This window comes from Cervus canadensis, chromosome X (assembly GCF_019320065.1).
Source record: "Cervus canadensis isolate Bull #8, Minnesota chromosome X, ASM1932006v1, whole genome shotgun sequence".
NCBI lineage: Eukaryota > Metazoa > Chordata > Mammalia > Artiodactyla > Cervidae > Cervus > Cervus canadensis.
This window is the reverse complement of record NC_057419.1, coordinates 51,540,508-51,564,773: the sequence shown is the minus strand read 5'-3', so window position 1 is coordinate 51,564,773 and position 24,266 is coordinate 51,540,508. Positions and strand designations below refer to the sequence as shown.

Below are 24,266 nucleotides of genomic sequence, written 5' to 3'. Positions count from 1 at the left end.
CTGAGCGACTGAACTGAACTGAATTACTTTACAATATTGTAGTGGTTTTTGCCATACATTGATATGAATCAGCCATGGGTTTGCATGTGTTCCCCATCCTGAACCCCGCTCCCACCTCCCTCCCCATCCTATCCCTCTGGGTCATCCCAGTGCACCAGCCCTGAGCATCCTGTCTCATGCATCAAACCTGGACTGACGATCTGTTTCATACATGATAATATACACGTTTAAATGCTATTATCTCAGATCATCCTACCCTCTCCTTCTCCCACAGAGTCCAGAAGACTGTTCTGTACATCTGTGTCTCTTTTACTGTCTCACATATAGGGTTATCGTTACCATCTTTCTAAATTCCATATATACGTGTTAGTATACTGTATTGGTGTTTTTCTTTCTGGCTTACTTCACTCTGTATAATAGGCTCCAGTTTCATCCACCTCATTAGAACTGATTCAAATGTATTCTTTTTAATGGCTGAGTAATATTCCATTGTGTATGTGTACCACAGCTTTCTTATCCATTTGTCTGCTTATGGACATCTCAGTTGGTTCCATGTCCTGGCTATTATAAACAGTGCTGCGATGAACATTGGGGTACACATGTCTCTTTCAATTCTGGTTTCCTCATACACCACCCCTTTTGCCATATCTTATTAACAGACCTTTCAAAAAGCAGTTCTTATTCCCCAATCTTCTGGATACAGACACTTTATCAGATATATGCTTTGCAAGTATTTTTCTTGGCAGTCTGTGGCTTGTCTGTTCATTCTCTTAACAATATCTTTTTTTTTTTTCTGAAAAGGTTTATTGTGCACAGAGGGGAAGGGCTCAGTCCTTCTTGGCTGCTACTTTCCTCATGGTGGCCAGGACATTGCTCAGCCCCTTTCTCTTCCTCTTGGCACAGATGTATGTCCCCACCCTTTTCTTGATGAACTTCAGGGCCTGCTTGTCCTTGGAGACTTTGAGCAGCTCCATGGGCGACCGCTCATAAGGGGTGAAGCTGCACACCTCCCGGATCATGTCCCGCGTGAACTTGGTGTGCTTGGTAAGGCGCCCGAGGAGGTGGCTGTGCCTCAGTTTGCTCACGTTCTTGGTCATCTTTTGGCCCTTGTTGAGGCCCATGGCCATGGGGAAGAGCAGAGCCACAGCCACTGCTCTGCAATGGCTGGTGAGGCAGAAAGTTAGCAATGGCTTTTGAAAAGCAGAAATGTTCAATGTTGATGTAGTCAAATTTATCAATTTGTTCTTTTTGGATTGTCCTTTTGATGTCTTATCTAAGAAATCTTCGCCTAATCCAAGATCACAAAGGTTTTCTACAAGTTTTATAGTTTCAGATAATATATTTAGGTCTTTAGTCCATTTTGAATTACTTTTTGCAGTGCAAGAGACCCAGGTTTGATCCCTGGGTCGGGAAGATCCCCTGGAGAAGGGAATGACCACCCACTCCAATATTCTTGCCTGGAGAATCCCCATGGACAGAGGAGCCTGGTGGGCTACACTCCATGGGGTCTCAAGGAGTCAGACACAACTGAGCAACTAACACATTGTATATAGTAGGAGGTATGAATCCAGGCTCCTTCCTTTGGGTATGAATATCCAACTGTTCTAGCACTGTTTGTTGAAAAGACTGTCCTCCTTCCACTGCATGGCTTTGTGCCTTTTAAAAGAAATCGGTTATCCAGGACTTCACTAGTGGTCCAGTGGCAAATACTCCACACTCCCAATGCAGGGGGTCTGGGTTCGATCCACATGCCACAACTAAGGCCCAATGCAGCCAAATAAATAATTTTTGAAAGTCAGTTCGCCACATTCTTTTTTTGGCTGTGTCATGCAGCATGTGGGATCTTAGTTCCTCTGCAATGGGAGCTCCAAGTCTTAACCACTGAACTGCCAGGGAAGTCCCAAAGTACAATTGATTTTTGTACATTGATCTTGTATCCTCCAACCATGCTAAAATAACAATTTTATTACCTTTTTTATAGATTCCACTGGTTTTCTACTAGATAATCATGTTTCTGCAAATAAAGACAGGTGTATTTCTTTCCAATCCAGATGCCTTTTATTTCTTCTTGCTTTTATGCATTGACTAGAATCTTCAGTACAATGTAAAAGAGCAGTAGTGAGAGTAGATACGTGTCTCATTCTAGGTGTTGAGGGGAAAGTATCCAGTCTTATGCCATTAACTGCACCATTAGCTGTAGGGTTTTCTTCCCTCTCCAACATACTTGTCATTTATTAAACAGACATTTAGTACCAAGCAGGTTCAATTCCTGCTAATCCTAAACCTGTTTGTAAACTCAGCAAAGTCCCAGCTTCCTGTCCTTCTAGGGACTCTGGCTATATCTTGAATCAAAGGCTCCCATGAGGAGGTTAGGACAATACTCCAGGGGCAGAGTTTTATTACTTTGTGGTATCAGGCAAGCAGTGATTCTCAAAGTGTGGACCCCAGACCAGCAGCAGCAGCAGCAGCATCACCTGTAAACAGGGCAGAAATACAAAGTCTCAGGTCCTCTCTGGACCTAATGAATTTGACATTCTGGAGTTGGGAACCAGCACTCTGTTATAATGAACCAGCACAAACTACTCTTCAAAAGAAAACTGCAGGGCTTCCCTTGTGGCACAGTGGATGAGAATCCACCTTGCGAATGCAGGGGACATGGGTTCCCTGGTCCAGGAAGATCCCACATGCTGCAGGCCCACCAAGCCTGTGTGCCACAACTACTGAGCCCATGCTCTGGATCCTGGGTGTCGAAACTACTGAACCTACTCGCCTCAACTACTAAAGCCTACATGGGCCCATGAACCACAGCTGCTGAGCCCATGTGCCCAGACCCTGTGCTCTGCAACAAGCGAAGCCACCTCGGTGAGAAGCCCACATACCACAACTAGAGAGTAGCCCCTACTCTCTGCAACTAGAGAAAGCCCACTAGCAACAATGAAGACCCAGTGTGACCAAAAATAAAAATAATTAATTTTGAAAAGCATTTAAAAGAAAATGGCAGACCCATTTCAGTGTCAAACCTTGGGCAATGTCTCTAGGACAAAGACCATAGTCATAACTAGACTCTCATTGATGCAAAATGGAGAAGGCTTCCAAAATAGATTAACCAATCCATATATTTTTTCTTCCAAAGAGCTTTATTTTTTAGATCTTATTGTGATGAAAACACTCAACATAAGATCTCTGCTTTTAACAAATTTTAAGTATATAATACATTATTGTTGACTACAGGTACAATGTACAGCAAATCTCCAGAGCCTATTAATCTTACCTAACTGAAACTTTATGCTTGTTGATTAATAACTTCCCATTTCTCCCTCTACCCAGCCCCTGTTTACCACCATTCTAGACTTTAATTTTATGAATTTGATTATTTTATTTTTACCATTTACTTATTTGGCTGTGTTGGGTCTTAGTTGTGGCACGTGAGATTTTCATTGCATCATGCAGGATCTTTCATTGCAGCACCCAGACTCTCTAGTTGTGGCACATAGGCTTCAGTAGTTGCAGCATGCAGGCTGTCTTGTTCTGTCTCACAGGCTCTAGAACTCATAGGCTTAGTGGCCCTGTGGCATGTGGGATCTTAGTTCCCTGACCAGGGATCAAACCTGTGTCCTCTGCATTGCAAGGTGGATTCTTAACCACTGAACCACCAGGGAAGTCCTGAATCTATTTTACATACCTCATATAAGTGGAATCAGGTAGTACTTGTCTTTCTGTGTCTGGCTTATTTCACTTAGCAAAATGTCCTTGAAGTCCATTAATGTTGTTGCATATGGCAGTGAGAGTGTTAGTCGTTCAGTCGTGTCCAACTCTTTTGTGACCCCATGGACTGTAGCCCGCCAGGCTCCTCTGTCCATGGAGTTTTCCAGGCAAGAATACTGGAGTGGGTTACTATTTTCTACTCCAGGGGGTCTTCTTGACCCAGAGATCAAACCTGCATTCTCTTGCATCTCCTAGATTGGCAGGCAGATTCTTTACCACTGCGCCACATGGGAAACCCGCTATCATTTACATGTGACTCTTACATGTGAAATCTAAAATATGATACAAGGACTTCCCTAATGGTCTAGTGGTTCAAAATCTGCCTTCCACTGCAGGCGGACGCAGGTTCAATTTAACCTATGGGAACTAAGATCCCACATGCCCTGGGGCAATTAAGCCTGCAAATAACTAGAGAGGCCTGCATGCTGCAACAAAGACCCAGCACAGCCAAAAAATAAAATATGATACAACTGAACTTATTTACAAAATAGCAACAGACCCACAGACATAGAAAATAAATTTATGGTTAACAAAGGGGAAAGGGGATGGAGGAGGGATAAATTATGAGTTTGGGATTAGTAGATATATATACTTTTTTTTTTGGTTGCACTGGGTCTTAATTGTGGCATGCAGAAATTTTAGTTGCAGCATGTGAACTCTTAGTTGTAGCATGTGGGATCTAGTTTCCCTGACCAGGGATCAAATCTAGGCTCCCTGCATTGGGAGTGCAGAGTCTTAGCCACTGGACCACCAGGGAAACCCCAGAATATATATGTTCTTAATCACTGATGCTGTACACCAGAAACTAACACAACACTATAAATCAACTATACTTAAAAATAATCTAAAATATAGTACATCCAATGTTTGGGCTTCCTTAGGGATGGTTTCTATTTAGTGACTTTTCCCCTGTGTATGGTTTATACTTTCTTTTTATGTATTTATTTTTGGTTGTGCTGGGTTACTCTGTTACTGTGGGCAGGCTTTCTCTAGTTGTGGTGAGCGGGGACTACTCTAGTTGCGGCTCTCTAGTTCCAGTGTGTGGGCTTCTCATTGTGGTGGCTTCTCTTGTTGCAGAGCAAAGGCTCTAGAGTGTGGGCTCAGTAGTTGTGGCACATGGGCTTAGTTGCCCTGCAGCATGTGGGATCTTCCTGGACCAGGGATCAAACCCATGTCCCCTGCATTAGCAGGTGGATTCTGAACCACTGGACCACCAGGGAAGTCTGGTTTATACTTTCTATTTTCATTGCAATTTAAAATGTGGACATTTGAAATAATGTGGCAGCTCTGGAATTCAGATTCTCTCCTCCCCAGGGTTTGTTGTTGCTGCTGTTTAGTGACTTTTCTTAACTGATTTTGTAAAGTCTATATTCTTTGTTGTGTGTGCTCACCAAAGTGACCTTCATTAACTTAGTAGCCAGCCAATAGAGATTTCCTTAAGTCCTTTGAACCAGGTCTTCAACCTTTGCCTAGGGTTTCTGGGTGTGTCACTGCATGCTTTGAAAACTCCAGCAAGGTAGTTTACAGATCTGCCTTAGAAGAGTTTTCCACAGGGTGTCAAGATCACCCAGAGGTGGAAACAATGCCATTTGTAGCAACACAGATGGACCTAGAGGTTATCATACTAAGTGAAGTAAGTCAGGCTTGGAAGGACAAGTACCACATAATACCACTTATATGTGGAATCTAAAAAAAAAAGAATGATACAAATGAACTTAAACAGACTCACAGATCTCAAAGTCAAATTTATGGTTTACCAAAGGGGAAAGGTGGGGGAAAGTGATACATTAGGAGACTGGATTGGTCATATACACACTGCTGCTGCTGCTGCTAAGTCGCTTCAGTCGTGTCCAACCCTGTGCGACCCCATAGACGGCAGCCCACCAGGCTCCCCCGTCCCTGGGATTCTCCAGGCAAGAACACTGGAGTGGGTTGCCATTTCCTTCTCCAATGCATGAATGTGAAAAGTGAAAGTGAAGACGTTCAGTCACGTCCAACTCTTAGCGACCCCATGGACTGCTGCCTACCAGGCTCCTCCATGGGAATTTCCAGGCAAGAGTACTGGAGTAGGGTGCCATTGCCTTCTCCACATATACACACTACTATATATAAAATAGATAACTAATGAGGACTTACTGTACAGCACAGGGAATTCTACTCAATGTTCTGTAATAACCAGTATGGGAAAAGAATTTGAAAATGAGTGGCAATACATATATATATATATATATATGGATAACTTACTCACTTTGCTGTACACTAACACAACATTGTAAATCAGCTATACTCCAATAAAAAAATCACCCAGAGGTGAAAGCATACGGTCTCCTCAGTTCTTTCCTGGGCATGCTTGCAATCCTGCAGTTGCACATGCATGTGGCCTTCCAGATTCCCAGAAATAGGTCAGAGTTTTTCAAAGGTCCCTCTGGACATCTCACTCCCAGTTTTTCATGATTTTTTGGTCAACTTGTTGATTCCAGCTGTTATCACCACCTCAGGCAGATGTGATTCAGAGAGAGCTCTGTATCAGGTCAAATAAAGACAAGCCCTGTAAGTGAAGGTTTCCAGGGAACTGCCATACAGATCAAGAATGACAATTCTCTGGGCCTCACACTCATTAGGATGGTTACTATAAAAAAGAAAAGAAGTGTTGGTTCAGATGTGGAGAAAATTAGAACCCTTGTGCACTCTTGGTAGGAATATAAAATGGTGCAGCTTCTATGGAAAAAAAAATATGGCAGTCCCCCCAAAATTTTTTAAAAAAGCAGAATTACTATATGATCCAACAATTCCACTTCTGGAAAAATATCCAGAATAATTGAAAGCATAGTATGAAATAGGATTTGCATACCCATGTTCATTGTGGCATTAGTCACAAAAGCCAAAAGGTGGAAGCAATCCAAGTGTCCCATCAATAAATGAATGGATAACCAAAAAGTGGAATATTCATACAATAGAATATTATTAAGCCTCTAAAGGGAAGGAAATTCTGACACATGCTGCAATACGAATGAACCTTGAGAACACTGTGTGAAATAAACCAGTCATAAGAAAACAAATACTGTATGTTTCCACTTATGTGAGGTATCTAAAGGAGTCAAATTCATAGAAACGTAAAGTAGAAAGGTAGTTGCCAGGGACTGGAGAGGGGCAGGAGGCTGAGTGGGGAGATGTTGTCTAATGAGTCTAGAGTTTCAGTTTTGCAAGATAAAAAAGTTCTGAAGATTTGTTTCACAACAATGTAAATATTCTTAACACTTATGCACTGTATACTTAAAAATGGTTAAGGTAGTAAATTTTATGTATTAAAAAGTGAGTGTTAAAAAAAAAAAAAAGTGAGTGTTAGTCGCTCAGTTGATCCCACAGACTGTGGTCCACCAGGCTCCTCTGTCCATGGGATTTTCCAGCCAAGAATCCTGGATTGGGTAGCCAGCTATTCCCTTCTCCATGGAATCTTCCCCACCCAGGGATCAACTCAGGTTTCCTGCCTTGCAGGCAGATTCTTTACCTTCTGAGCCCCCAGGGAAGCACCTTGTTGTGTATATTTTGTTACAATTAAAAGTACATGGACACCTACTATGTGCCTGGCATTCTGGTTCATCTTTATACACCCAGTGCCTGCATATCATGAGTGCTCCTTATCATTCCCTCTCAGCAACATGTGACTCCCTACTTGAAATGCTTTTTCTCTTGACTTCCAGAAATCCTTCCTTGGTTCTGTTCCTGCCACACTGTCTGCTCCTACTCAGTCTTTTGCCAGTTCCTCCTCATGACACTGACTTTTATACCTTGGAAATGCCCCAGGGCTTAGGCTTCTAACCTCACCTACTTTCACTTCCTAGGTAATTTCCTCTGGCTGTAAATGAATTTGACCTTCTGATGCCTCCTAAATGTGTTGTCTCCAGCCTGTACCTCACTCCTGACCTTTAGTCATATCCAATCACCTATTTAACATCTCTAAATGATATTTCAGAGGCATTTCAGAGTTCACAAGAACAATACAAAACTCCTAATCTGCTTCTCCAGCTCTCAGCTTAACTAAAACCTTCTGAGTCTTTCTTAACTCCTATCATCCACACACCCTGTATCTAATCCATCAACATAGTCCTTCAGCTCTACCTTCAAAATAATTCCAGAAAACATCTCCTCCACTGCCTAGTGTCCAAGGCACCAAAAACCACTGCATGATTTACTGAAATAGCCCCCTGTCTTTCTTGCTGCCCCTTCCCTTACTCCCTGCCTTCTGTGTGGTCCACACACAGAAGCCAGTCTAGTTATGTCTCTCTTCTCTGCCCCAAACCCTCCAAATGGCTCCCTATCCCACTCAGAATAGGAGCCAAAGCATTTCAAATGGTGGTGAGGCCCTGCATATTCTGCCTCCACAACATAACTTCTGTGACTCACTTGCTCAGGATGCACTGATATCTTTGCTGTTCCTTCTCCCAGAATGCTCTTTCCCCAAACTTCCAAAGACTTCATTCCCTCAGGTTTCTACTCCAATGTCACCTGATCACAGAAGTTTCTGTGATCATCCCAGATAAGATAGCAACCCTTCCTATCTCCTAATCCATTTTCTCTCTAATTTATATATAAATACATGTTTACTCATCCATTTATTCACCACCTTTCTCCTCCAAGGACATTGTTCTGTTTATTGTTCCATTCTCCAACACTTAGTACAGGTACCTGGTGTGTTGTAGGCACTCAATATACATTGGATAAATGAACGAATAAATGTTCAGTAATTAGCTGTTAAATGAAGATTAGTATGTTACTTTTCAGAACATCAGAGCAAAACTTAATTTCTCAATTGCCAAACAATCCATTTTCCAGAATGTGTTAAGAGAAAATTAATTCATTGAGTCATATCCACAAAAGAAGGCAAAATATTCCAAGGAGAAATTCTAATATTAAAGTTGACCCAACCGGGTTTGAGCAGAGCCATGTTTAACTTCAAGATTTCTGTTTTAAGAAAGATTTTGACTGAGATATATATACTTGAAACTCATTCCCACAAATCTGGAATGCCTAAACGTTCATCCTAGTTTGGATTTCTTCCACATGTTATTCAATCATAACAGGTGGGTCCTTTTTGATCCTGCCGGCCTTCCTTGTGACAACTTGGCATGACAGGCATATGCATCATTCTTCATTCTCTGGTGACTGTCCTGTTAATATACAGCAGTAAGTAAATAATCAGACTGCTGGTTTGAAAAGCAAACTAAAAAGGATTAAAGACTTAGGAATACAACTTTTTTTTTTTAATTTTTTTATTAGTTGGAGGCTAATTACTTCACAACATTTCAGTGGGTTTTGTCATACATTGATATGAATCAGCCATAGATTTACACTTATTCCCCATCCCGATCCCCCCTCCCACCTCCCTCTCCACCCGATTCCTCTGGGTCTTCCCAGTGTACCAGGCCCGAGCACTTGTCTCATGCATCCCACCTGGGCTGGTGATCTGTTTCACCATAGATAGTATACATGCTGTTCTTTTGAAACATCCCACCCTCACCTTCTCCCACAGAGTTCAAAAGTCTAAAGACTTAGGAATACATCTTAATTCAAATAAGATGCTAAGTCCTATTTGCTCCAGGAAAAAAGGTGAGGTAAAACACTCACTGTGGAGGTGAAGGGGGGCGGTGGTACTCCTACTATCAGAAGTTTTAACAGCACCAGGAAGGTTGTTGAAAGTCAACCTTGTGTTGAAGGACAGTTCAGTTCAGTCGCTCAGTCATGTCCAACTCTTCGTGACCCCATGGACTGCAGCACGCCAGGCTGCCCTGTGCATCACCAAATCCCGGAGCTTACTCAAACATCATCAAGTCGGTGATGCCATCCAACCATTTCATCGTCTGTCATCCCCTTCTCTTCCCACCTTCAATCTTTCCCAGCATCAGGGTCTTTTCCAATGAGTCAGTTCTTCCCATCAGGTGGCCAAAGTATTGGAGTTTCAGCTTCAGCATCAGTCCTTCCAATGAATATTCAGGACTGATTTCCTTTAGGATGGACTGGTTTGATGTCCTTGTAAAAGCATCAGTTCTTTGGCGCTCAGCTTTCTTTATAGTCCAACTCTCACATCCGTACATGATACTGGGAAAAACCATAGCCTTGACTAGACGGACCTTTGTTGGCAAAGTAATGTCTCTGCTTTTTAATATGCTGTCTAGGTTGGTCATAACTTTTCTTCCAAGGAGCAAGCGTCTTTTAATTTCATGGCTGCAGTCACCATCTGCAGTGATTTTGGAGCCCAACAACATAAAGTCTCTCACTGTTTCCATTGTTTCACCATCTATTTGCCATTAAGTGATGGGACCAGATGCTATGATCTTAGTTTTCTGAATGTTGAGTTTTAAGCCAACTTTTCTACTCTCCTCTTTCACTTTCATGAAGAGGCTCTTTAGTTCTTCTTTGCTGTCTGCCATAAGGCACAAAAACCCACTGATTTACTGAAATAGCCTCCTAATTGTCTTTCTTGCTGCCCCTTCCCCTACTCCCCACCTTCAAAAACAAACAAACAAACTCATAGAAAGATATCAGATTTGTGTTTGCCAGAGGTGGGGGTGGGAAAGGGGGAATAAGATGAAGATGGTTTAAAAGGTACAAACTTCCAGGTATATGATAAATAAGTACTAGGGATTTAATGTACAACATGATAAATATAATGAACACTGCTATATGTTATATATAAGAGTAAATTATAAGAGGGTCACAGGGAAATTTTTTTTCTATTTCCTTAATTTTATATTTATATGGAATGATGGATGTTCAATAAACTTGTGATCATCATTTTACGGTGTATGTAAATCAAGTCATTATCTGTACACTTCAAACTTATATAGTGCTGTCAGTTCAGTTCAGTTCAGTCACTCAGTTGTGTCCGACACTTTGCGACCCCATGAACTGCAGCACGCCAGGCCTCCCTGTCCATCACCAACTCCCAGAGTCCACCCCAACCCATGTTCATTGAGTCGGTGATGCCATCCAACCATCTCATCCTCTGTTGTCCCCTTCTCCTCCCGCCCTCAATCTTTCCCAGCATCAGGGTCTTTTCAAATGAGTCAGTTCTTCACACCAGGTGGCCGAAGTATTGGAGTTTCAGCTTCAACATCAGTCCTTCCAATGAACACCCAGGACTGATCTCCATTAGAATGGACTGGTTGGATCTCCTTGCAGTCCAAGGGACTCTCAAGAGTCTTCTCCAACACCACAGTTCAAAAGCATCAGTTTTTCGGTGCCCAGCATTCTTTATAGTCCAAATCTCACATCCATACATGACTACTGGAAAAACCACAGCCTTGACTAGATGGACCTTTGCTGGCAAAGTAATGTCTCTGCTTTTTAATATGCTGTCTAGGTTGGTCATAACTTTCCTTCCAAGGAGTAAGCGTCTTTTAATTTCATGGCTGCAGTCACCATCTGCAGTGATTTTGGAGCCCAGAAAAATAAAGTCAGCCACTGTTTCCCCATCTGTTTGCCATGAAGTGATGGGCCTGGATGCCATGATCTTAGTTTTCTGAACGTTGAGCTTTAAGCCAACTTTTTCACTCTCCTCTTTCACTTTCATCAATAGGCTCTTTAGTTCTTCTTCACTTTCTGCCATAAGGGTGGTGTCATCTGCATATCTGAGGTTATTGATATTTCTCCCAGCAATCTTGATTCCAGCTTGTGCTTCCTCCAGCTCAGCGTTTCTCATGATGTACTCTGCATATAAGTTAAATAAGCAGGGTGACAATATACAGCCTTGACGTACTCCTTCTCCTATTTGGAACCAGTCTGTTGTTCCATATCCATTTCTAACTGTTGCTTCCTGACCTGCATACAGGTTTCTTAAGAGGCAGGTCAGGTGGTCTGGTATTCCTATCTCTTTCAGAATTTTCCACATATAGTGCTGTAAGTCAACTGTATCTCAATAAAACTGGAAGAAAAAATAAAGATTTTCTCCTCATTGGTTTGGAGCAATTTTATTACAATGTGCCTTTGTGTAGTATTTTTCATGCATCTTTTGCTGGTGTTCATTGAATTTCTTGGATCTGTTAGCTTATATTTTTCATTAATTTTGGAAAGTTTTAGGACTTTCTTCTTTACACACTTTTTCTGTCCCCTCTGCTTTTCTTTGGGGTTTAGATTTCCTGCATATTAGGTCACACAAAATTGTTCCACAGCTCATATATGCTCTTTTTATTTTTGGAGATTCCTTTTCCCTTTTTCATTTTCTTAGTTTCTATTGCTAGGACTTTAAGTCATTAATGTTTTTCTTCTGAAATGTCTAGTCATTAATCCCATCGGGTGTGTTTTTCATCTTTATAAATTCACTTTGGGTGAATATTCCATGTCTCTGATAACTTTTTTTAACATATGGAGTGCAGCTTTTAATAACTTTTTTTTTAGCATTATTCTCTCCTAATTCTAACATATGTGTCCATTCTGGGTCAATTTCCATTGATTGATTATTATGGGTCCTGTTTTCCTGCTTTAAAAAAAATAACATTCTTATTGAGATATAATTCACACACCACACAATACACGATTTAAAGTGTACAGTTAAATGTTCTTTTTAAAGGATACTTACAGGCTTGTGCAACCATCACCACAATCAGTTTTAGAACATTTTCAGCACCCCAAAACCCCATACTCCTTAGCAGTCATTGTCTTTTTTTCCCCCAGTCATATCCCGCACCCCACCAGCCCTAGGCAACCACTAATCTACTTTGTATTTCACTTGCCTATTATGGACATTATCTACAAATGGGATCATACAACATGTGGTCCTTTGTGACTGGCTCTTTTCACTTAGCATATGTTTTTCAAGGTTCTTCCATGTTGTAGTATGTACCTCTTCCTTCTTTTTATGCCTAGTCATTTTTTTTTGGTGGGGGGTAACAGACATTGTGAATTTTACCTTATTAGGTACTAGGGTTTTATTATTATTATCCCTATGAATCTTCCTTATCTTTGTACTGAAATACAGTTACTTGGAAACAATTTGATTTTTCAGGTTCTTCCTTTAATGATTTATTAATTGGGTATGGAGTGGTACCAAGTCCAGGGCTAATTATTCCCCACAACCTTCCTGTGTATTCCATGCCCTGTGAATTATGAGTTTTTCCAATTGACCTATGTGCCAGGCCTGTTTTTTTTTTTTTTTTTTTGACGTGTACACACTGCTATATTTATTTATTATTTATTTATTTTTGGCTACACTGGGTCTTCGTTGCTGTGTGGGTTTTCTCTAGTTGCAGAGAGCAGGGGCTACTCTCTAGTTGTGGTGCACGGGCTTCTCATTGTGGAGGCTTCTCGTTGCAGAGTATGGACTCTAGGCGCACGGGCTTCAGTAGCTGCAGCACTTGAGAGTTGTGGTGCACGGGCTTAGTTGCTTCACAGCATGTGGAATCTTCCCAGACCCGAAACAGAACCCATGTCCCCTGCAGTGGGTTCTTACCCACTGGACAAACTAGGGAAATCCCAGGGGTTGTATCTGTAATACCATTTTGACATGGTATCAACAGAATTTGCCAGTGACAAAGGAGAATCAAGCATGATATATCTGATCTTTGGCTTGCATGACAAACTTGGTTGAGATGAGGGTGACAGGAGGGTGTTTGAGTTAGGGAAATTCAAGAAATCTGTTTGGATGGGTTCAATCTGAGATGCCTTATGAGACATCCATGTGAAAATGTGCAACAAGCCATAGCATATACGAGTCTGGTGACATCTAGGCCAGAGGCCGAAATTAGTGAATCTTACAAATATTTGCAATAATTAAGGCTAGGAGACAAGATGAAGTCACCTAGGGACAAAATATTGGCTATAAAAGCAAGGGGGCCAGGAGCATGGCCAAAGATACACCAATATTTGGAAACGATAAAAGTGGACCAGTAGTCAGAGATACAGGAGAAAACCAAGAGAGTAAGGGCAAGAAACTGTGGAATATGCTGAGTGGTCACAGGAAGGGTTAGAAGTAACTGCCGGTTTGGGAAGATTGTTAATCATCAGTAATCTGGTTAAGAGAAGTCTCAGAGACAGGGCGTGATAGAAGCCAAACTGAATTAAGTCAAATATGCCTTAGCAAGTCCCTGATGGCCCACTGGCTAGGACTTGAAGCTTTCACTGCTGGGGCCTAGGTTCAGTCCTTGGTCAGGGAACTAATATGCTCTCGGTTGTGAGAAAGTGGAGACTGAGGAGAGCCAGAAGATTGGCTTTGTGGAGGAGCATAACAATGGAGTAATGCCTAGAGTAGTAGAAAGAAAGAAAGTGAAGTCGCTCAGTCGTGTCCGACTCTTTGTGACCCCATGGACTGTAGCCTACCTGGGTCCTCTGTCCATGGGATTTTCCAGGCAAGAGTATTGGAGTGGGTTGCCAGTTCCTTCTCCAGGGGATCTTCCCAACCCAGGGATCAAACCCAGGTCTCCTGCATTGCGGGGAGACGCTTTAACCTCTGAGCCACCAGGGAAGCCCATAAAGTAGTATATGGGGCCAAAATTCACAGGTAAACATGCCTGTGGATGTTGACAACACAGTCCATCGAACAATCTAGATGGCTATCAGTAGGGGAAAAAAAAAGGGAAGTTGCTCAGTCGTGTCTGACTCTGCAACCCCATGGACTGTAGCCTACCAGGCTCCTCCATCCATGGGATTTTCCAGGCAAGAATACTGGAGTGAGTTGCCAGTTCCTTCTCCAATCAGTAGGGGAACAGCTGAACAATTAATTATACATTTATTCCACGGAATACCATGGATCAATTAAAAAGGATACATTAAACCACTGTTCGTTATATATTAGTAACTTTTGAAAGTATCAAAACAATACTTGAAAAAAAGTAAATGATGGGTGGATTCTATCAATATCAAATGTATCAATATTCTGAGTGTAATATTTTACTATAGTTTGATGACACGTTACCTTTAGGGGGAAGTAAGTACATGGGATTCTGTATTGTTTCTCAAAACTACACATGAGTCCACATCTCAAAATTTAAAAGTTGAATAAAAAAAATATTTCCAGTACGTACATAATTGGGGTTTCTTAAGCCCCACAGAGAACATTTATCTTGCCATCAAAAAAAATTTTTTTTTTCACTTTGTGAATAAAACGAAGAGAGGTTGGGATGGGGAGTCTCAACCTGGTTTTCCCTGGCTATGGGGATAGACAGCTTTGAAGGCTTCCAGAACCGCCCCCGCCTCAAGGGTCCTGGGTCGCCCCTCCCTAGGAGTGTGCGGGAACTACAAATTGCTAACGGGGCGGCCCCTCTAGCCCACCTCGGAGGTCCACGTCTTGTTAGCCCAGAAGATAACACCTCTAGCTGTCCGAACTGGACCGAATTGAAGAATTTTCGCCCTTTTCCGCTCAGCGAGGGAAAGACTCTCTCTCGCCCACCCGTCCGCGGTTCTCTGAGACAGTCATGCCTTGGCTGAGCATCCTCTGCTTCCCGCGCCCTCCTGGGAGGACGCCACGCTCACTCTCATTGCTCCAATGACCCAGAAGCTGGGCTAGGAGGACTGGCCGCGTTTTCTGGGCAGGGTGAGTCATTTCCGGTCACAGGCTCCCTCCCCCGGAAGTGAGGCCTGATGTAAACACCAGAGCAGGGCGTCAAGGCCCGGGAGGTCAGAAAGCCGGGCCGCGGGCGGCACCGAGAACTGGAGCTGGGATCGGGGACGCACAGTGTTCAGGTCAGTGCAGGCGGCAGGGATCTGGGGCATGGTCCCAAAATTGGTTGCGGTCTAGGAGACAAAGGGGTTTTTTGAGCAGGAGTTTTGGTTGATGGAAGGTATCTAGGACAAGCATCTTAAGTAGGTGCTGGCATTGGGAGGCGTATGAGAGTGGACTTGCACATAAGGGGTGGGGGAGCTATGTGTGAGGAATCCCTGGGCAGGGTTCTTGGGTGGCACAGATCTTGGGATTGGGGGTCCCAAAGAGGAGGTCTTGGAAGTTTGGGGAATCTCCAACGAATGGGTCTTTGTAGGGGGGGGGGCATTAGGGAGTCCAGTGGAGGTGGTATGAAGAGGTGAGGGGGACATTTGGAGGATGGGAAGAGGGTGTGCCTGGGCAAAGATTTGGGGAAGACGGGTGTTTAAAGGGAGTATGGGGACTCTAGGGCAATAATATTAGGGGAATCTGGGGCAGGCATCTTGCTGGGGGGATTGAGTAGTCCCAGGTAGGAGTTTTGGAAAGTCTGTGTCCTGGGCAAGGGTCTTGAGGCAGTAGGGTCCCCCGGGGCAGGGTCTTGGGAAGAGGATAGGGAGTCTGGAGGAGGGATCTTAAGGGGTATGCAATTCCTGAGGGTAGGTCCCAGCCAACCAATGTCAAAGTCAGGGATAGCAGAACACATGCAAGGGTATGTCCCAGGGGTGGGGCATCTGAGTGATAAGGGAATTCTGAAGTAGGGTCTTTAGGGCATACAGGGATCTGGGGGAAGGTCCAGGTTGTCCATGATTGGGCAGAAGTTAGCATGTCATGAAAGGGGTTGTCTGGAGGTAGGAACGGGATCCTGAAGGTATTTCGGGAAGCCTGTGAGGAGGGAAGGTGTGAGAGCTCGGGAGTGATAGAATAGGTTGGAGTAGAAGGACATGGAAGGAGAGATCCTCAGAATGGTGGACCAGCCATAGGAGGTCTCAGGGCCAGGTCGGGGAGGTGCAGGAGGAGGTGGGTGCTTGAGCTCCCTTTCCCATTTATTGACAGGCAGACTTAGGTGCTAGGTCCAGGTGTAAGAAGAGAAGTGTATGGGGTGGTTCCAGGCTATGTTGGGCACCAAGATCAGGATTGGCTGGGGATAAAGAGGAGACATCACTGAAATACCCCCTACCTCATTATTTCCTGAGAAACAGTCAGGGCCGGGGAGTAAGGAGGAGGGGCAGGGGTGGTCGAGGTCAGAGTAGACCCACAGAGTTGGGGTCAACCAAGTGTGAGAAGATGGGACTGTTCCTGGCCATGCTCCTTGGGGTCTTGGGAGCTTAGATGGAGACCCTAGGATTCTCCCCATGATTTTGTCTTCTCTGCAATACTGCTGGGATTAGGTAGCAGAGTGGAAGGAGGAAGAAGTAATCAGTTGAGGACAGGAGTTCTAGGACTCAGAGAACAGACCAAAGGACTCTTCCCAACCCTACCCCCATTTGTGTCCAGGGAAGTAATCCTGGACCATGACTCAGCAGCCACTTCGAGGTGTGACCAGTCTGCGTTTCAACCAAGACCAAAGTGAGAGAGGCTTGTGCCTGTGCCCTTTTTGGAGTGGGGGGAGGGAGAGAATGGCTACAGGTGGATGTTAAGCCCCTAGCTTCCCACTTGGGCATCCTTTGAGGCAGCCCGGATTCCTCCCATCCCCAGGCTGCTTTTGCTGCGCTATGGAGACAGGTGTGCGCATCTACAACGTGGAGCCATTGATGGAGAAGGGGCATCTGGGTGAGCTGTTGGTGGGGGAGGTGCAGTGGGCAGAAGGGATGGGTTGGGCATTGGCACCCACCCCTACTGACACCCTGGTCCTTGTCCAGACCATGAGCAGGTGGGCAGCATGGGCCTGGTGGAAATGCTGCACCGCTCCAACCTGCTGGCCCTGGTGGGCGGTGGTAGCAGCCCCAAGTTCTCAGAGATCTCAGGTAAGTGTCCTCATCCCATCCCACCCTTGGCCCAGATTCCCTAGAATCCTGGCCTCCCAGAGGCACTGGCAAATGAAGAGTAACTCAGAGTCACAGAGTGAGGCTTACCAGTCCTGGATCTCATTGCTTGAGAAGCTTGGTGTTTTGTCTTCATTTAACAAACACTTGTTGAATGCCTCCTGTATGCCATGTCCTTACCTATAGAGCGCTTGCTGTGATCCTGGTGCTGTCCTAACCACTTTACATGTATTAACTCATTTAATACTCATAATAACTATGTGTGGTAGGAAGTATCATTATTCCCGTTTTTACAGATAAAGAAACTGAGGCCCAAAGAGGTTAAGTGATTTATCCAAGGTCACACAATCAATAGGTTTTAAAATCTTGGGGCAGTCTCCCCAGTGCCCTCTTGCTTTGAGTCTCAAGCACCATCTTGTTTTCAGGGTTTTTGTTTATCCCACTGGGGCATGGTAAGAGAAGCCCTAGGATTCCTCACAGAAATCTTCTGGGGGTGTATGGACTGGGACCCTGGAGGCAGAAATGGTTACCAATGGGAAGTTCCAGGCCTGGGTATGAGTCCCTGCTTGGTTACTAATGGATTGTGAGGTCCTTGGCCAGATAGCCAACTCCTTTGAGCCTCAGCTTCCTCATCTGTAAATGAGTATAACAGTTTTAAAACCTGTCTCCTGAGGAATCACAAGTGGTCATGCTGTGTGAGGATCACATGGGGTGCTAGCAAAAGGTTAAACAAGTGGGTTGAGGTCCCATGGGGAGTAGGGGTAGGTCTTGTGTCACCAGGGCTGCCCCTCACCCTACACGTTGGCCCCGACAACACACCCACCTGCCAAGCAGTGCTGATCTGGGACGATGCCCGGGAGGGCAAGGACTCCAAGGACAAGCTGGTGCTGGAGTTCACCTTCACCAAGCCAGTGCTGGCTGTGCGCATGCGCCATGACAAGTGAGCCTGAGGTGGACTGGGGGTGGGGGAGGTAGGAAGTCCCCCCAGCAGGTGAGAGGGTTCATCCTGCATGGGTACCCTGCCCTCTCTCACGACCATCCTGTGTTGTGTGATGCCCACAGAATCGTGATCGTGCTGAAGAACCGCATCTATGTATACTCCTTCCCTGACAATCCCCGAAAGCTGTTTGAATTTGACACCCGGGACAACCCCAAGGGTGAGAGGACCCTGAGATGCAGATGTAATGGCAGGAGGCAGTGGATGGGGAAGAGGGACATGCAGAAAGGAACTGGGAAAGAGAGGCAGGTGAGGGAGTCTTCATGGATATGCTCTGATGGGCTGAGACTCCCAGTGTATCTATCTTCCCATCCCTTAGTCAGTTCTCTCTCCCCACTCTTGGCCCTGTCCCACCCCTGGCTATCTGAGATCACAGAGCAAAAAGGCTCAGTAAGGACATTTGCGGGTATGCCAGGGATTCCTGGGCCTCCTGGGACTGCCACAAATGCATTGCGAGGTAGGTAATCTGCCTTGATGGTGGAGAGCACAGCCAAGGACAAGCCCCCTGTGGGTTCTGTGGGTAACATGTATCGTAGAAGGTTGAAGTCCAGCCTTTATCCAGCTCTGTCCATCTGAGACCCTGCCTGGCCCCATCATCCTCTTTACCAGCCCACTCTCCCTCACACCTTAGGGCTCTGTGACCTCTGCCCCAGCCTGGAGAAACAACTGCTAGTGTTTCCAGGACACAAGTGCGGGAGCCTACAACTTGTGGTGAGCTGTCCAGTGGGCAGGGATGGGTAGGTGGACTGGCTCTCCCTGTGGACTCTTGGCTACTTACCTCCTTACTACCTACTCTAAGCCTGAACTGCTCCTTCTACCATAGGACCTGGCAAGCACAAAGCCTGGCACTTCATCTGCTCCGTTTACCATCAATGCACATCAGAGCGACGTGGCCTGTGTGTCTCTGAACCAGCCAGGCACGGTAGTGGCCTCGGCCTCTCAGAAGGGCACACTTATTCGCCTTTTTGACACACAGTCCAAGGAGAAACTGGTGGAATTGCGTCGAGGCACCGACCCTGCCACCCTCTACTGGTAAGCACAGGGCATGGGTGGTGGGCTCTTGACCCCATGCCCAGCATGACATGTGGGCATCACTGCTGGTCTGTCTTTCAGCATCAACTTTAGCCATGATTCCTCCTTCCTGTGTGCATCCAGTGATAAGGGCACAGTCCATATCTTTGCTCTCAAGGATACCCGCCTCAACCGCCGTTCTGCGTGAGTACCTCCTGCCCTGCCCTGCCTTACCCCCATCATCCTCCTGCACATATACCACACCTGAGCTTAGCCAGTATTGCCTGCAGGCTGGCTCGCGTGGGCAAGGTGGGGCCTATGATTGGGCAGTATGTGGACTCTCAGTGGAGCCTGGCGAGCTTCACCGTGCCTGCTGAGTCAGCCTGCATCTGTGCTTTTGGTCGAAATACTTCCAAGAATGTCAACTCTGTCATTGGTGAGTAGGAATAGCCCTTGACTGGGGGTACTGCATGGGCGGAGGCCTGCAAATTGGACCTGAAAGAATTTTAGGTCATGGGAGGCCTGAGGGAGCAAAATGGATGGGTCACTTCCATCATCAGTAAGAGATGGCAAAGAGATGGGCAAAGGCCTGGAAGTAGACCCTAGGCTATGGGACACCTGAGAGAATTAGAGTGTGGCATTGGCAGCCCCTAACCTTTTCCAATCCTCCCCTCTCTTCCAGCCATCTGTGTAGATGGGACCTTCCACAAATATGTCTTCACTCCGGATGGAAACTGCAACCGAGAGGCTTTCGACGTGTACCTTGACATCTGTGATGATGATGACTTTTAAGGACCCTGTGGGTTGTACTAGGGACCTTCAATGGCAGATTGCAAAGCCTGTGTGGGGGTGGGAGTGCTGTGGAAGCGCCACCCAGGATGCATTAATGGAGCGGGTGCCCACTTTGCACTCTTAAGAGCAATGCCCAAACAGCTCAGTTGCCCCAAGCACTTCCTGATGACTGTGTGCCTGCAGGGCCAGGCCAGGGACCCAGGGAGACAGTGGACCCCCCTGGAGCTCCCAGCCTGAAGAAAACTATGGACCCAGAGTGGGTACCCTAATCAAACCTGTGGGGATTTTTAAAAAACTTCCCAGAAAGAGATGCTCTCTGATGTGATGAATATAAATAAAAGGCCCTTAATAGTATTTATGACTGGACCTTGGGAGTGGGGCCTAGAGAAGATGAGGCTGAAAAGACCCTGCAGGAGTTTCCTGAAAGGTGTGACCCTCTTGGACCTTGACGGGAAGGAAGTGGGATCTTGCTCAGGTTCTTCTGACAGTCTCTGCGTGTGCTTTAAGATCTGGCTACTGGGGTGTCAGAACAGCCAGCATCTCCCACAACCGTCCCTGTGGCGCCCCCGCGTGGGGGTGGATGGGAATGTCTCGCCCCATGGCGCAGACTTAATTTCCCGGCAGCCCCCGCTACCCTACAGTTCCGATTTGTTGTTTGCACTTCCGGTCACGTGCATCGGTGCACATGCGCAGCCACTGGGTCGTCCTAGTAGCGGCTGCAGGGTCCAGACTTCATTTCCCGGTGTGCCTCGTGTTGGCGCGGGGTGGTACGGGTGTTGTAGTCCGACCGCTTCTCTGGTCCAGCTACAACGACAGGCAGGATGTCGGAGGTGCGGCTGCCACCGCTACGCGCCTTGGACGACTTTGTTTTGGGGTCGGCGCGTCTGGTGGCCCCGGATCCTTGCGACCCGCAGCGATGGTGCCACCGCGTCATCAACAACCTCCTCTACTACCAAACCAACTACCTTATCTGCTTCGGCCTTGGTCTCGCTTTGGCCGGGTGAGGGAGGGAGGGAGGCGCCGGTTGGCCGGGGATGCCCACTGGCATGGAGGGTGGGCCCGCGGGATTTTTAGAGGGATGCAAGACCTTGAAGGGCGAATTCAGTAGTATGAGGAACGGAGGGGGAAACGGGTTGACAGAAGCTCTCGAAGAGGGCTGGGCCTTTGCAAAGGTTTGGGGACAGGTTGGGATGGGAGCATCGGCTGGAAAAGGTCCTGCGGGGGTAGGGTTAAGTGTGGATCTGAAGATAAGGAGGGCCTGAAATTGGGACATGACTGCCTGAGGGGTGATGGGACCAGCTTTAGGTGGCCTTGAACAATTTACTGCAGAGACAGGGGCTGGACTTGGTCAAGTTGAAGAGTGGACTTGTGGAGGATCTGGACTTGGAACCTGGCTCATAATTGGAATGCTCCAGGAGCAGGTACTAGTTGGGAAACTTGAGTCATGAGGAAGGACCCAAGGATGGAAGGCCTGAGACGAGGGACAGATGGAGAACCCGGAGGAAGGACTTGGTCAGGATTGGAAGTTAAGAGTGGTACTGAAAGCCTGGAAGGGGTTCTAGCAATGATGGAGGGATGAATCTGTAGGAAATGGGAGCCTGGAGGGGGAATTTCAAGGAAAGGAAGTCTGGAAGGGACTCTGGGCCTGGGGAGTGGGAAATGTATGGAAATAGGACCGGAAGAGGAATTTGCAAGGGCTGGGCCTTTGCAAAGAGTGGGTTTGGGGTGCGGCTGGAGTGGGTCTTGCGGCGGGGGGGGGGGGGGGACGGGCAGGGTCAGAAGGAAAGAGCAGGGAAAGGCTGCGAGTCTGGGTGTGTGTGTGTGGAGGGGGGGTTGCAGGATGGGAGGGTCTGAAGCCGGAGATCTCAGGAAGATGGGACTGTAGGATTGATTTTTTTTTAAAAAAAGGATCCACAGGGGAGCCCAGGGCTCCCAGAAGTTAGAAGACCTGAAGGGTGGACCTCTTGGGAACAGGGCTGGAGGGAGTATCTGCCGAGCTGGAGGATCCAGAGCAGGGGTAGAGGTGGGAACAAACCAAAGCCTTTGGGGCCCATCCAGGCTTTGGTGGACGGCGGTCTGGGAGGCCCTCTCCCCGCCTGCCCGGGGGCTAGCTTAGTTCCATTGTCCCCACAGGTACGTGCGGCCGCTGCACACCCTCCTAAGCGCGCTGGTAGTGGCGGTGGCCCTTGGCACGCTGGTGTGGGCGGCTGAGAATCGAGCCGCCGTGCGCCGCTGCCGTCGCAGCCACCCAGCCGCCTGCCTGGCCGCAGTGCTTGCCATCGGCTTCCTCGTCCTCTGGGCCGCGGGCGGCGCTGGCACCTTCCTGCTCAGCATCGCCGGGCCAGTGCTTCGTGAGTCTTCACTACCCTGAGATAACCGGGAAGACAGCCAGCGCTCGTGAACGGCGCCAGGCCCGCCCTACCCCGGTTCTTGGGCTGAGAGGGGGCTGGGATACCCGGCGGGCAAGGCCACACCCCTCCTTTATAAAGCGCCTTCCCTGGCTTTGAGCCCCTCTCTGGGAACGCCCCTCTTACTACCCGCCTTTCTGGGCGTCACTGCTGGTATGAAGTGCTTTCCGCCGGCCACGTCCCCATTGCTGTGCACCCTTCTGGCCACGCCCCTGTTGTGAAACGTATTTCTCCGCCATATTAGCAGGGTTCGGAGGCGACCTGGCTACCGACCATTCCGTTGGTCTGTCAGTGTTCCAGTTCCTTTCTCTGGCCCCCCATTAGCTAAAGGCAGATGTCCCATCCCACTGACCCCACTCCTGTCGGTATTGTCCACAGTGATCCTGGTGCATGCGTCACTGCGCCTGCGCAACCTCAAGAACAAGATTGAGAACAAGATCGAGAGCATTGGTCTCAAGCGGACACCAATGGGGCTGCTACTGGAGGCGCTGGGACAAGAACAGGAGGCTGGATCCTAGGGGCCTGGGATCTGTACCCAAAGGCGTGGAGAATGCCATCCCCACCCCAGCCCGAACCCAGAGCCCTTTCCCAGCCCTTAAAATAGGAGCCTCCCACCCAGTTCAAAAAATAAGACAACTGCAGCCCTTTCCACAGGTCCCAAACTGGGATATTCCCTCATACACATCCCCACCTCCCATTTTAGGAAACCAGAGTCTTCCCAGCCCTGAACTTGGACCCAGAGATACATCCGGCCCAAAACTGAGGGTTGGAGACCAGAGCATCCATAGCCAACCTCAAACTCTAGGCCCACACCCCCAACCCCAATCTGGGACCCGTCTATCCTCCATGTTCAGTCCCAAAGCTGGGGTCTGGGACCAAGGCATTCTCAGATCCTGAACCCTGAACCAAGGCTTTTACAGACCGAACCCCAGCTTTGAACCTAGGATCCAAGTGTTCTCAACCCCCATCAGGGTAGAGGATTCAGGTATCCTGACCCCATTGAACCCTTAGTCCCAGGTGACCCCAACACTCACCAGTCCCACTTGTCTCCCTCCAGCTCTGCTTAGGAGTTCTGCCACCCCCCAAAAAAATTCCACAGTGACAAGGACCAAGGGGTGAGGTGGGGTGGTGTGGGGGTAGCCCTAACCAGGAATGGGGCATATATAGCAGTATTGCTGCAACAATAAAGGCTGTTGCATTGCTCAAGCCAATTTGGGCCTCTTGGGTAGTCTGTGTGTTTCAATGGCCAGATGCTTTTCAATTCTGCTGGAGACTTTTCTGACTGAGTCTGTCATATATGTGAGCTGAAAACACTAGCTTTCAGTTGCTTTCTCAAATCTATTACCTCTGGAGTGGCGGTTTTTTTTTTTTTCCAGTGCTGAGCAGCTTGTGGGATCTTAATTCCCTGAGCAGGGGTTGAACTTGGCCCTCCAGCAGTGAAAGTGCAGAGTCCTAACCACTGTTCCACCAGGGAATCCCTAGAATGGCATTAACACACAAGATAGTTAAGGGCAAGGAGTGTTTGCTGCCATCATTTGTATCTCTAAGGGCTCTTGCCTAGGAATCTGGGCATGGACAGGTGAAGAAGTTGCCCCACATCACAAAGCAAATAAAACCAAAGCAGATTACGTTATCAAAGGCTGTTTCCACAGCGATATATATATATATATATTTTTTTTCTT

The 24,266-nt window shown here is 46.8% G+C and overlaps 3 protein-coding genes across 6 annotated transcripts; 2 read left to right on the top strand and 1 right to left on the bottom strand.

Annotated features, from left to right (window-relative positions):
* Window positions 1-758: 758 nt before the first annotated feature.
* Window positions 759-15,468, bottom strand: LOC122435548 (60S ribosomal protein L36-like). The gene is made up of 2 exons (XM_043459733.1): window positions 15,347-15,468; window positions 759-1,164 (listed from the first exon to the last, which is right to left on the bottom strand). Exons 1-2 carry the CDS (start codon window positions 15,466-15,468, stop codon window positions 828-830), a joined length of 459 nt encoding a protein of 152 aa, XP_043315668.1. The 3' UTR covers window positions 759-827.
* WDR45 (WD repeat domain 45) lies at window positions 15,285-20,530 on the top strand. Of its 4 annotated transcripts, none has more exons than XM_043458897.1 (11): window positions 15,285-15,438; window positions 16,889-16,960; window positions 17,090-17,164; window positions 17,254-17,358; window positions 18,157-18,316; window positions 18,439-18,533; window positions 19,005-19,084; window positions 19,197-19,405; window positions 19,487-19,588; window positions 19,675-19,820; window positions 20,067-20,530. In XM_043458897.1, exons 2-11 carry the CDS (start codon window positions 16,906-16,908, stop codon window positions 20,174-20,176), a joined length of 1,137 nt encoding a protein of 378 aa, XP_043314832.1. In that variant the 5' UTR covers window positions 15,285-15,438; window positions 16,889-16,905; the 3' UTR covers window positions 20,177-20,530. The 4 variants fall into 4 exon arrangements, with proteins under 4 accessions (XP_043314832.1, XP_043314831.1, XP_043314830.1 ...); XM_043458896.1 differs by having other exon boundaries at window positions 18,142-18,316; XM_043458895.1 differs by having other exon boundaries at window positions 18,136-18,316.
* Window positions 20,531-20,886: 356 nt separating this feature from the next.
* Window positions 20,887-23,795, top strand: PRAF2 (PRA1 domain family member 2). Its single transcript, XM_043458899.1, has 3 exons — window positions 20,887-21,176; window positions 22,310-22,527; window positions 22,963-23,795. Exons 1-3 carry the CDS (start codon window positions 20,998-21,000, stop codon window positions 23,100-23,102), a joined length of 537 nt encoding a protein of 178 aa, XP_043314834.1. The 5' UTR covers window positions 20,887-20,997; the 3' UTR covers window positions 23,103-23,795.
* Window positions 23,796-24,266: the final 471 nt, after the last annotated feature.

What these genes read in the sequence shown, in the direction of transcription:
- LOC122435548 (XM_043459733.1), bottom strand. Translation starts at nt 15,468, where the DNA reads ATGCCCCAGATCCCTGCCGCCTGCACTGACCTGAACACTGTGCGTCCC. An exon ending in GGCCTTGACGCCCTGCTCTG is followed by an intron (nt 1,165 to 15,346) that starts GTGTTTACATCA and finishes CTGCCTCACCAG; the next exon opens with CCATTGCAGAGCAGTGGCTG.
- WDR45 (XM_043458895.1), top strand. Translation starts at nt 16,906, where the DNA reads ATGACTCAGCAGCCACTTCGAGGTGTGACCAGTCTGCGTTTCAACCAA. An exon ending in GCGTTTCAACCAAGACCAAA is followed by an intron (nt 16,961 to 17,089) that starts GTGAGAGAGGCT and finishes TCCCATCCCCAG; the next exon opens with GCTGCTTTTGCTGCGCTATG. An exon ending in GAATGTCAACTCTGTCATTG is followed by an intron (nt 19,821 to 20,066) that starts GTGAGTAGGAAT and finishes CCTCTCTTCCAG; the next exon opens with CCATCTGTGTAGATGGGACC.
- PRAF2 (XM_043458899.1), top strand. Translation starts at nt 20,998, where the DNA reads ATGTCGGAGGTGCGGCTGCCACCGCTACGCGCCTTGGACGACTTTGTT. An exon ending in CTTGGTCTCGCTTTGGCCGG is followed by an intron (nt 21,177 to 22,309) that starts GTGAGGGAGGGA and finishes TTGTCCCCACAG; the next exon opens with GTACGTGCGGCCGCTGCACA. An exon ending in CATCGCCGGGCCAGTGCTTC is followed by an intron (nt 22,528 to 22,962) that starts GTGAGTCTTCAC and finishes TATTGTCCACAG; the next exon opens with TGATCCTGGTGCATGCGTCA.